Source organism: Syngnathus leptorhynchus, chromosome 3 (assembly GCF_054491065.1).
Source record: "Syngnathus leptorhynchus isolate UIUO chromosome 3, UIUO_Slep, whole genome shotgun sequence".
NCBI classification, from domain to species: domain Eukaryota; kingdom Metazoa; phylum Chordata; class Actinopteri; order Syngnathiformes; family Syngnathidae; genus Syngnathus; species Syngnathus leptorhynchus.
Window position 1 is genome coordinate 12,802,310 of NC_141197.1, and position 13,500 is coordinate 12,815,809.

The 13,500-nt window shown below is 46.0% G+C and overlaps 1 protein-coding gene across 1 annotated transcript in view; it reads right to left on the reverse strand.

The window, feature by feature from the left end:
• gse1b (Gse1 coiled-coil protein b) overlaps positions 1-11,745 on the reverse strand; it is a 119,540-nt gene extending 107,795 nt beyond the window's left edge. Inside the window, exon 1 of the mRNA XM_085907997.1 lies at positions 9,337-11,745. Within this exon, the coding sequence (XP_085764123.1) occupies positions 9,337-11,730 (2,394 nt within the window). The 5' untranslated portion in view covers positions 11,731-11,745. The remainder of the gene's footprint in view (positions 1-9,336) is intronic.
• Between the last annotated feature and the right edge of the window lie 1,755 nt (positions 11,746-13,500).

The following is a 13,500-nucleotide window of genomic DNA, read 5'->3' on the forward strand; positions in this document are numbered from 1 at the left end:
GTGTGTGTGTCTGTGGTGTGTGTGTTTGTGTGATGCTAACACAGAGACACACACACCCCTTTTATTAGACACTTCCTTTTTTTCTGCAAGAAGAGAGGGACTGCTTCGTAAAACACGAAGCCTTTGACAACATCTGTGCCTCGATTGTGCACTTTCTTGCATACGCATAGACACGTACATGCAAGTGCACACACATGAAGGGGGGTGAGCCATGTCACTGTTTTTCCATGAGAGCAAAAAAGCTGATAATAAATGTGTTTAAAAAAAAAAAAGAACACCCCCCCTCCAAAAAAAAAACAGAACCAATAAATCGTTCTCCTCTAGAGAGGAAACAAAAAAGGCAGCTCCGGCGCCAGTGAGATTGGCTCGCACCGCACTGGAACGGAGACGAAAAGAGGCAAAGAATGAAGGGGAGGGGGAAGATTTAAAGTTGACAATGAGAGAACTAATTAAGAACCAGGCAAAGTTAGGAAAGTCAAAAAGCAAAGCCCGGGAGAGCGTCTGTTTACACAAGCCAAAACAGAAGAGTTGATATCGTAAAAACAACATCTCGTACTTATTTTGAACAGTTGCAGATGCAAAATGCATAACCATTGTTCTCACCAAGGTAGCGTGGGGGGAAAAGCTGATGTCATCATCTGCCTCACACGACACTCTCCCATCAGACAGAGCCTAATGGTGCTTGCACTTCTCAAATATTTACCTCAAGCTTGGGCCACAGAAGCATACACACACGGGAGCCCCATCATAAACACGCACACGGCTCGCACCTATGTCTCTTATTCACCCGCACGCCAGCAAGTACCGAAATACATATGTGGGAGAAATAAGGGGAAAAGCGACCTTCCTCTTCTAATGCTGGCAGACAGAGGCTCAATGTAATTTGAGACAACCTCATCACAGAGAGCCCGAGGTCACAAGGTCAGCAGGCCTGATCGCAGAGCAGCTAGTCATATACGTGCACAGAGATGACTTCCTCGTGTTGCTCGCTCACTCACACACACACACGTTCCCACAGTTTCAGAAGATGCACAGGCAGCTTCTAAAGCAATGCTGTCAGTCGGGTTTTACAGGCTATCACGGAGATCCAACAGGAACGCAGCTGAGTAATGCAGCGGTAAGCACTTGCCAGCTCAGCAACACCCCGTAAAAACAAGTCGATGTCTACAAATCGACGAAAGGTGTGAGCAGGGGGAGTCATGTTTGATCTGATCGATATAAATGCTCCACAACACTCTTGTACATAAATCGTGCTGTGCAGCGAGGGCGAGGCCAAAACCTGCTACACTTGGGGGGGAGAAGAAGAAGAAAAAAAAAAACGCTGTGTTGAACCTACTCAATTTTATTTCATCAAGTGTTTGCAGCAAAATTCACATCAACCAGGAAAAGTTCACAGCTGGCTACACACTCCACAAGTAATAAAATGATAATGGAATACAGAAACGAACGGGATATTTGTTTTGCTGCAGGTGGATGATTTGAGTTTGGCTTTAATTTCATGGAGAGGAGACGGGCTCAAAAAGATATTGACTATCATATTTGAAAATAAGCTAGACCTAATTTAGGGGTTGAACATGTTTTTGTTAGCTGCAGAAATAAAATTCCATAACTGGCTATCATTCCGTTTTTGTAGTGGATCACTTGGGCTAAGTCGGTGGATCACCTTTTGGAGACTCGGGCCTTTTTTTTTAACTTTGATCGGAATAAGAGAATATCAATTGAGCAATTTTCTCTTCTTCAGCCCAATGGTCAGCATGTGTGTACCTCACTTACTCGTCTAGGCGATAAAGCCGGCGTGATCACAGAGTCTGACCTTAACAGATGAATTCATCAATGGGCTGCTAAGTTACCCAACCTATGACCCCTCACTTCCTGCTCCAGTAGCTTCAGGCGGATATGAATTCTCTTCACCTGTCTCCTCTGTGTTCTGTCTGATGAGACACTCGTGTGCGTTTGAAGTGGCTTTCAAAAAGATATGCGAGAGGCCACAGAGGCCATGTCATACAAGAGAGGTCTCCTTTAACATCACGGGAATAATACATGTTGATTGGGGTCGCAATTTCAATGACTGCATGAATGAAGAGGACTGGCTGCAGTTACTATAGCAACTAGCACAAAGGCTTAATGTAGTAGTTTAGCACAAAACGCACGTTTCATGTGTTACACTGGTACTGCTACATTGTCAAAAACCCCTCCTACAGGTAACAATTGACAACAGAATACATACGCGTGGCATTTTGTTCCATTCTGTCCCCAACAATATTCAAAAAATAATAATTGCTTAATTGTGTTGATCCTGTTTAGGAAGAACACAGGACTGGACTACAAAGAGTGCAGGAGGACATTTTACAAAATGAAAAATAGGTAGCTGTGAGTCAGAGATTGTGACTCGAGTCATTGTGAATTGACTGGAATCGATTCAAGTCACTGTTTTGATGACTTGCTACTCAGCTTGGCAAAAAGAAAAACCGAGAGACTTGATTGGGACTCGGGTGTTAGTGACTTGGGACTAGAACTTGGACATGGACACAATTTGGAAAAACAGATTCCTGAAAAGCGTTTGTCCGATTACGTTTGACTTTAGCAGTTTTGTTGTTATTGTAATATAGTGACGTGAACTAATTTGAAAGAAAAGAGTCGTAGAGATCAATAAACGGTCAGAAAAAAAAAATGAGTTAAGTGAGCACATTATCCCTTGAAAGGACACGTTTGTGATTATTCTGCTTTGCAAAGTGTTACATTACGGCGCCTCCACCAGACTGACCACGTCATCACTCTTATATGCCCCCTTACGAGATGTGAGAGCAGCAGCAGGGATGCTGCAGACACAACCATGTGTGTGCGTGCGTGCGCGCGCGCGTACCTGAGTGTGTATGCAATCCCAAGCAAGCAAGCATGTGTGTGAAACAGATGGGAGGAAAAAGAAATAAGAGAGGGGTAAAAGGAGAATAGCGACAGCAAGTCTGCCATTGCCTGTGTGGATGTGTGTGTGTTGACTAGGGGGGTTGGAGGGGGCTACAAGAGGGAGTAGTGTGGTTAGGCATCCAGAGTCACTGAACATTTTTCTGGCAGGCACTCGCTATGCTCCTGGCCGCTTGCCCGGCTCTGAAGCAAACTTAAACAAACTCCTGTTGCAGCCATCTGCTGGGCCCGCAGGATAAATCACAGCACTGCTCCACTCTGTAGCGCTCAGCCACACCGCTATCAGGTTACCGTGTTAGCGGCCGCACGCACACACACACACACACACACACACACACACACACACACACACACACACACTTTCACACGAACGCACGGGCAGACGCACTCACACCAAACTACGCGTCAGCCTGGAGCCAGGGCCTGCCATGGGGCTCACACCACCAGGAGAGGCCAGCAACATGTGGCCCCACTAATACCACAGGGAGAGATGAAGCGGAAGGGGGGAGAGGCGGGGGAGGCAAAAGGGGACAAAAGATTGGATGAGGAGGCGAAAAAAAAAAGAGAAGGTGGGGGGGGGAGTGCGAGAAGCGAGTGAGGAGAATCCCTCCGACAGCAGGCTTGATGCGCCAAGAGCTATTTTTATGACGCCCTGTGGAAGAGAAGAGGAACTTAAAAACATATTGAAGCCTCCTGCCTGTGCTTCCCAAACAACTTAAGCTTTTATAATTGATGTCAATTAGGGAGGGAAACTTTGATTTTTCTTGCTATATCATGTTTACACTGAGCTGTCAACAATCTCCCTCTGATCCTGCCACTATTTATCTGATGCGTGTTAAGGTCGAGTCGACCCAAGACCATGTGAAATCACATCCTCCTAAACAAGCTGCATTACAGCGGCCTTGAACGAAAAACCCAAATCGTTTACTATCATATGCGGCAACTATCTGTCGCGCAGATGGAGACACTGTATTCGTGTAGTTCTGAATCATGGTGCAGTCATGTCAGTGGGAGACATGCACCAATGGAAACAATTCTCATAACAAGAATGAGCTGATAATTAAAACCTGCAAGCAAGTACACGCAAACAAATGAAATTTGGTTAACAAGTCTTGAATAATTTGCAGTAATTTGTCCAGAGTTGCTCCGAAAAGTGATGGCTTCTTCCGCATTCCCTGCGCAACCTTCTATTTAATTCTTTTTTAGATGTACAGTGGTGGAATGCTAACACATAGCTGGAAACACCATTGCATGGCGCACAAATATAATCTTGGTGGCAGCGCTTTAAAGCTTTAGGCAACGGTGATTTCACACAAACACTGCATCAACACATGTAGACAGAGAATAAAACTAATCAGATTGTTCTTTTATTTGGGGGGGGGGACTGGAACAAATTAATGTTATGTCCGTTTATTTCAAGTGGAAAGGTGTGCAGTGGTATGCAAAGCAAAGTGGAGAGCTTTTCGATCACGAGGTTCGAAATCCTAAAGCTGGGCCTACGCTAGGATTTTAAAAGAGCTGTTTTTAACACGCAACCCCACACAAACCTAAGAACTCAAATCATCACACAGTCTCAAAGGACAACTTATCGCTTTACGCTGTGTCTTTGGGTATCTATTTAATTCACTTTGTGTAGGCCTACTGATTGAAAAATTTACTAACCCAATTTGGACTGCATGAGATCATTGTCAGAAATTCCCCCAAATGTAACTTGGAATCAATCCCGATTCCGCCAAGCGAGACGGCCTCAAATGTCTTAATTTATACTGCGTATGACCGGCTTAAGAAAGACTAAACAGCTTTGTAGCCTTGGGAAAAACACTTATTTAGCAGTAATCATTTTGCTGGGCACTATTCTGGACTCTGAAAGAGGTCATTGGGTCTGATGAGTGCAGCCTGACCTTGTGTGACGGGTTTTGTTAGGGTAAAATGCACGTGACGTCATAATCTGGTTTTCCACAGTCAGCTAGCTATCATTTCAAAGAAAACAAAACAGATGAGGATTCCTGATGACCTGACATTAGCAAAAGTTATGATATAATTTTATTCCCTGACGGCATTAACATATTAAAACGACAACCACAAGATTGATTATTGAAAAATGCTTCAAGGTGAATGAGACATGATTCTGAAAATGTGATAAGCACACAGTGTGCAGACTAAGAACAAAAAAAAAAAAGTTGTCAAGGCCTCTTCTGAAACCGCACACTACATTCTGACATCTCAGCTCAGTCCAAAAACTCCCTGCTCTTGTCGGTCATACTTCCCAGCTGTCCTGAAGCCTGCTGGAGCAGACTATCAGAGACCAGGTGGTCGGTCTATACGAGGGGGCGGCGAGGTCACGGCCAGAAAGGGATGCTAATGGATGGAGAGTGTCATCCAAGAAAGGAATGACATCTTGAGCCAAAATAATATCCCTAAAGATGACCGCTGCAGATAATTATCTGTCCTCTGATTGGCTGACAGAAAGAAAGTAAACACATCTAACGTCTGGTCGCTTGGAGCCAGTGCGCTGACTGCCAAGTATATTTAGTCCACTACGTGCTATTTGGGACTCCAGCTGACATCTACAGTTATCCTGACAGCAGGGGTGACGTCTTCTTTCATCCATTTTAAGATGTCACTGGAAAGCATGGACAAAAAAAAAAGGGACGAGTGATGCAAAAAAAAACATGGAAAACCAGAGGAAGAGTATAGAAAGCTGTGATAACGACAGCTAGAACATATGTTACATGTTAAAAATAGCAGTGATAGCGGCTACCGTCTGACCACGCACATACACACAACCGGGTTGACACACTGACAGCTGTGGCACAATCCAGCTGCATTCGCGAGCACAAGAGCAAACACCTGCCGGCGCCGCCGCCAACCACCTGGCAGACGCACGTGTGCACAAACACACTTGCAGCTGTTGTGAATTGAGATGCAGATCAAAGATTATAAATTTTACTTGTGCGAGCGAACACGCGTGTGTCTGTGTGTATCACGGCAGGTTTGTGTGTAGGTGTTTTGGCAAAAGGGCAGCTGCAGGAGGACCAAGAGCTGTAGTTTCTTTGCACTCTGTTCTCTGTAATTAAGCCAGTTAAAGCTGGTTTACTATTGTAAAATGCAGACTTTGCCTTTTAGAGGGACCGCTGCTTTAAGTTAAGGCATGACCACACCACCACCATGCAGGGCTCCCTATGCAACACTAAATATATCCAAATGAGGAATGCACCGATAACACTTTTTTTTTTTTTAGACCAAGTATGAGTACTTACTGTACATTTGGGTACTCCCCGACACCAAGTTCCGACACCTTAAGGGAAAGTCAACCCCAGAATTTTCTTTGTATTAATTAAGTTCTGTGCAGCTCAATTGGTCATATTCCGGTTATTGTCTAGTTTGTGGAATATGAATTAAACACAACTAATGTGAACTTGATATGAAGACGATAACAATGTGTGTCTTAAATTAATCGCAAACACATTTGAGGTTTTGCTGTGGCCCTTAACAGCTGTTCTACTTTCTCACATGATCCCCTTGGGAAAATTAACTATGCTACAGGATCAAAAGGTCAATATTTCCCAGATACAAATGACATCCTGGCCCTAAAGGCTTTGACGTCAAGCCCCTGGACATCAGTTTGATGCCATTGTCTTGACCATGATGTGTAATGCCAGGGGGAAAACACAACAAGCTAGGAGCAGCGGCGTGACATGCTAATTCTTTATTCAGTCTTTGCTCTCAATGGCATTCCTTTCTCTGGCAACAGGAAGTGAGGAAACATCTCAGCTGGACTTCCTTGATTCAATCTCAATGATCTCGCTCGAGTACGTTATCTCTCACGCTTTCCGGGAAGTTGACATTTTTTGAAATGTAGGATGAAAAATGTAATTCCATTTCCAACTTAAACAGCTTCTCATGTAATTAAAATAATTGGAATTCTGTGGGTTACGCTGATTGTTGACTGCTGTTACCTCATCAACAGCAAAACGTTCATTAGTTACTTCATCAGTATGGTCATCCAAATTAATTAGTAGAAGGAAAGAAAAACTACTGAGCGAATTTCCAGAAAACATGAAAGATGGGTGTGGGCAAGGGTGAAGACAAAACATTTGGCCAAACAGGATAAAATTGTGGATCCGGGAATTTGTTTAACAGCCCACCACACAATTAAAACAGTGTCACACATGCCTTCCTGCCATGGCACCTGTCACGTGGTATCGGTGTAGTAGTATTGGAGCTTTTTTTTTTTTTATTCAAACTGTATGTGATCTGGACAAACAAACTGCCGGATGCATGCAGAAAGCGAGTGATTAAAGAACAGAAGGAATAAAATTAATGAAAGTATGATTAATTTCTCTGAATCCAATTTCAAGCCCTTTAATCCCCCCCCTTGCAGCCCTCAATGTTTCTCTTCTCTTTTACTTCCAATTGTTCACGCGAGCTAATTTGTTTATATCCCATTTCAGCTTCACTTCCTGATCCCATGTGCAAGTTTGACTTCCCCCTCACTTTACCGCTCCGCTATAAATCTCACTTGGCGGTGCTGTGAGAAGGCTGGCATGTTTTTACCCTCTACACAGGATACCAGACCAGCAGTGACCACACACTCACATACTTTGTGACAGGTTAGGTCTCAGCCATCCATTATATCCTGCTTACATACGCTCTAGAAAGCAAAAGTCATTCCGAGCCGTACATCAAGGTGCGATAGAGCACCCCTGGTTCCATATGTCAATAAAATGTTCAAAGGTTTCATGACTGGCTCTTTAGACAGCTGATTGAGCTATATACAGAAAGATGATTTGAGACTACTTTTTAGGAGACAACGAAAGTAGGTCGTTCGTGTCAGTGAATAAGCATTTGCTTGTAATTTGTTGCTGTATAAAACCATTGGACAATGGTTGGTTTTACAAAAAAACACAAAAAATTGATGCTAATTAAGATCCCAAAGTGTCTCCTATGCCAAAGAACCGCATGCTGAAACAACACCCATAACAATTAAAACAAATGAGTAAAAACTAATTTTATCCATTGATCCCAAAAAATGTATTGGATAAACTCCTCTAACTAACATTTTTTGTGAGGGGGTGCATTAGGCAGAAAATATAGATGTAGTGAAGTGAAAAATTTGAATATGAATCCTATTAAATCACATCACACACTACAACAGTCGTTAAAAACCTTGTGTAACAAAGCATGATACAAAGGGACAAAGCAAAGCACCTGTCCCCTGCAGCCCTCACACACGCGCACACGTGCACACTTCCCAAAAGAGACAATGTCACAGGCCAAAAAGAGCTGCGCCACCTGCAACTAGCCCCGTCCAAAATGATCACCCGACCCCTTTCCACCCATGACACTTGTCCCGTCCCGCCACACCTCAGTCTCAATGGGCAAAAGCCGGTCCCATAATTAGACTCTATATTAAGAGAACCCCCTATGAGCTCATCTCATAACGTGTGACAGCATGACCAGACCAACAGCAACAAAAACAAACAAGTGATTGCGCCACCAGTAGGGTCCAATTGTGCTCCCTATCCGTAGGACGGCTCCAAAGAAAGTGCAAAACCGCCGCTATCTTAAGGGACCGATAGCGAATGATGTGGACAGCTCCCGACAGCTGGCGTGAGCGCGCTTCCATTTTGAGATTGCCGAGTGCGAATGGCATCCACAGATGTTTGTCTTATGTCCTGCGAGGCTGCGCATTCGGTAACTGTTTGCATGAGCGAGCGGTTTGCGGGGCCAACTGGCGGGTCTGAAGGCTCCTTGGCGCTTCATTAAAACATCACAAGCCCTTGTACGGCCCCACTGGCTCCCATTTGCATTCTCCACCCTCAGCTTTAAAACAGCAGGATGGAAATTTTACAAGTTTTACGGATGAGAGAGTGACATTAAAACATGGTAAGAATTGAGCACCAGAGTGAAATAGGATATTTTTATTTTTTAGAAAGACATCTATTGAATATTGTTTCTTGAGAAGCACATCTGAACTGCTCAACAATTCCATTCACCTCATTCAGGACATTATAACACAGCCACCTTTGGCCTCCAGGTGCTTCCTTGACCATTGTTACAACTAAATCGAATATTAATGAGGAGGATCGCACACAAATGGCTGTCGTTGGCAGGCAGAGGCCTCTCCACTGTATCTTAACATCTATTGTTTTAAAGAGCGATACCATTCTTGGTTGAGTAACTATATAATTACTCGGTTTGGCAACACAAGGACTTTTGTGACAGCATGAGTGTGACAGCAATTCAGTTATGCAAGATGTCAACATCATCACCATGTGAAACCGTAAGGTCACACAAGGATAAACGCATTGTGCACACAGTGTGGGAAAATTAGGAAGCATAAAAGCCTAATTCAAGAAGACAAGCCGCCTTCATTGCATGGTGAAATTGAAATACGCAACAATGACCAACCTGTTGTCCAGGCTGTGGCGAGGTTAATTGCGGTTCTTCTCTCTGACCATCTGAGGCCCCGTGTCGTGACCGCTCCCTGTCCTGCTGTGCGCTCCGGCCCACCTGGACCACGGATTTACAATCCATACACGAGCCAACTATCAGCCTCCTCCCATCATCTACCAGGAGGGTGCGAGCGCTGCGTGGCGCATAGAGGAAAACGGGGAGCCGCGCCACAGTGACCGTGCACATCCGCCCTTGCCTGCGCTGCTCCTGCCTGCAGAAGAAGCACACAAAGGCCTCACAGGTGTACTGGCGGGCCCAAGGAGAGCTGGACGGTCCGGAGGTGGATGATGTAGAGGGCGCGGCGGGGCCCGGGCCTTTGCTCTCATGCTGGGCCCACTGACTGTGCAGGTCGTGGTAGCAGAGAGCGCAAACGGACACCAGGCCTGTGGCATCAACTGGCTTGGCTCGAGGAGCAGGTGGGTGCACTGTGAGGAAGGGGAAGAAAGGCTCCTTCTCACCGCAACGTCCAGGTGGATTGACATGAAGCTGGAACTCACATCCGGGAGATAAATCCGATCCACACAAGTAGCACACCGACACGGAGCTCTCAGAAGTAACGCCCGTATGGGAACGAATCGCTCCAAACCCTTCAATGGCCATGACGGAATGATACCTGACCAGGAAGGAGCTGAGAGAGGTGATGAGGTCCTCGTTGAGACAAAGGCGATAAGCACTCCAGATGTCCTCCAGGATTAAAAGGCACTGAGAGCAGCAGCGAACACGGCCGTTCCTCATCGGCTGGGCGCGGGGTGGGCAAGGGAGCATGTTGATGAAAGGAAAAAACATCACCCCGCGAGATTTACCGACGCCGGCCTGCGCATGCACCACTTTATCGGCGCCGCATTCATCGCCGCACAAAAAACAGGCCTCACGAGGACCTCTGGTGTCGCACGCCGTCGCCTGAATGGTTTTGTCCTGCTGGGACGCGGCGGCCGGGTTGAGCGGGACGACATAAAGGCGTTGAAGCACGGGAACGTCAGCTTGTTGGAAGTTGTGCCATTGCTGCATGAGTGAGGCGTGACAACTGCCGCACACCAGTGTCGCACCTGCTGGGCTGATGGGTAATGCACCTGGAGGGGGGCTGTGCAGCCACAGGAAAGGAAAGAAAGGTTCCCCTTGTGCCGTTTCTTGCTTTTGAACGCTGACTTTATAACTTCCACCGTGACTGAGTTCAGTGCCGCAGATAAAGCAAGCACGTCCCTCTGCGTTTGACTCTGCATTGTGATGCAATTGCGCTACTTTTCTGGTCAAAAGGTCACCAGGATGTTTGACAGTTTTACGACCTCGCATGTTCCTGTCTTCATCACTCGTGATGTTAATCTCGTCCTCATCCGAGTTGCTGCCTCTCGGAATATCCCGATTACATTTAGAGTTGACGACGGAGGTAGGATGAGGATAGCCGGGTGAGGCGCAGCTGTCGTCGGGTCCTCGCTGGATGTGACACGGATCAGGGTGTCTCGCGTTGGCCTCGCCTAGCCATGACCTGTGGCGGATAATGACCCCATTGTCCTGCACAGGTGCATTGGGGGGGTGGTTGTCATTGCACCGTTGAGGGACACTCTCCTGAAACTTGGCCAAAGAATATGATGACTGACACATATTATTCATCATTTTAGGTGCACGTCTCGTAGGCGTCAAATTTTCCGGTTTGGGTGACCCCTGCGCACCGTAGACCCCAACCGGATACCGGGGGAGCATCCTTGGGGAGTCGGGGCTGTTTTTCACACTGTTTTTACGGTTCCCATCCTTCTGCGATTTAGCCGCTCCTCTCGGGCACTTGTCTTTACTCACACCGCCCCTGTCCACCACATCCATCTCCTGATCTGATATGTTGTCAGAGAAGGATGAGAAGTCCGACTCCGCGCCCCCGTCGTAGTTGTGGCTGCCGGTGCTGATCCTCCGCTCCAGCTCATAGGAGATATTCCACTCCTGGGGGACCCGGCGAGAGTCGCACTGATAGGGTCGCTTCAGCCAGTACATGCGCTTCTCGATGGGCGTCCCGCTCCTCTCGAAGGAGTTCCACTGCTCCGCGAGGAAGCAGTGACACACGGCGCACACCAGCGCGTGACCCTCCGGGCTCAGCTCACTCGCACCCGGAGCTGGCTCCTGGTTCTGAAGGAAGGGGAAAAAGGGGTAGCGTTCCTTTTGATATGTCACTTGCAATCTCAGCTCCTTCCCTGCCGTGACTCCGCTGCCACATATAAAACAGTGCACTATTCCCCCCAAGCCGTTGCGGTCAGCCCTGGAAGTGTTGACCGGCAAAGGGCTATCCTCGCCGGGCATAGCCGCAGCCATGAGTCGGTGTTTCCGAGATAAGAGCGCCACTTCTTTGTCACGGGGGGAATGCATTGCGTGGAGAAAAAAAAAAAAAAAAAAAAAAGATCCGACACAAGACTACATGGTATTTGTCCTCCTCGAGCTTCCTCGCTTATCTCCAAGTTAAGCAATGCATTTCAGTCCGGTAGATAAGAGTCCATTGATGTTGCAACAGCGTGCAGCAAAAGCAGCAAAGCGATGAATTGTATATCCCACGGATAAATCCACTTTAACGAGACAACAATCCACGCATTGTGAAGTTTCTAATCCATATGTTTGCTCACACGGGAGGTCCAGGAGGGACATGACAGCGGAACCGTGCGGGGTTGCGACTCAGCCTCCCCGGCGAACTTTTGCAGCCTTGCCTCCGCTCAGCAAAGTTTGGCTGCAAACTCGCTCACACTGTACTCAGCGCCAGCCATCCCAGATCCACGGCACCCGGTATGACACCCCCAAAGGAAACCCCCCGACACACATACGACCCCCGTCTCTCGGAGAGCCTCCCCCGCATTTATGATTCGGGAGATTGAGCGCAAACACTGGAGCACGCACCCCAAATGCGTCAACACGCGCAGCATGCACGGGACTTCCACTAAACGTGCGTGATTCACTTCGAATGGGAAGTGGCTTTTCCGTGACTTATGTGGATCTTAAGTGGGAGATATTGCTCTTATAAAGAAATTTGACAGCACTGTAAACATTTATTATTATTACTATTATTATTATTATTAATGACGCGTGCTTTGAGGTTATTCTTTCCCGCTTTACGCAGTTTCTCTCCATCATGCATGTTTGCAGTATAAAAGAATAACTTTAGAGACTTAAGGTTAACCCGCAAGTGGCAAGCTCGGGAACTTCCAAGTTAAGAAGAAAACAAAACAAAAAATAATCATTCAAAAGTCATAAATATTCCCAAATCAATCATAGTTGGTGCTGTCGGTGCATTTAATTACAGTACAGCGGTCATAATGATACAACAACAATTCTGTCATATTAACAACACCACCTCACTGTGTCAGACCTTGGTACTGCACCACAGTGTTCAAGCTCATGCTTATCTCGTGTACTACAGAGCAATCCAACGATGGAGTTTAATACTTTAATATGTTTACTGAACTGGCAAGATAATATGGCAGTGAATAGAGATTTTAAATACTCTCTAAATATAGTACTCGTTTTACTCATCTCACCTCCAAGAGCAATTGCAGTTATGTCTCTTAAAAACTGCGCAGGGGGTGGATTATATGGTGAATATAAAAGGAAATAAGATATATATGATAATGACCCTAGACTAGATGAGTGTCTGAGGGCTCTATGTAAAGATGTCTTCATAAAAAGAAATTGGGAAGGGTGGGGTGAATGAAATACAAGAAAAATGCTCCTATTGACTTTAGGGCTTTATCAGCAGGTGATAGATAACATGGGCCAGACAGGAGTGCAGGCTTGAAAATACACTGAAGAAGAAGACCAAATCAGATCAGATGACAATATAAAACCAGCCCATCTGGAAACCAACGTTTATCGTTGAAGTCATTTAAAAAAAAAAATGTTTACATGCAACCTATGGCGATACAATATACCATATTATCCCTGAACTCTTTCATGCCTGCACATACAAAAAGATCCCCTTTGTAACATTTGCTCATAAGATTTTTGCTTGTTTCTGACTGTCAAGGCCTCAAACGCAGCTCATAAATACACCTGATTCCACAGCGGAGAATATATCAGACACTGCGTGCATATATATTACTTATGGCATCTTGCATGTGTACGTGTGGCGTTTTCATGGCCATATGGGATGTT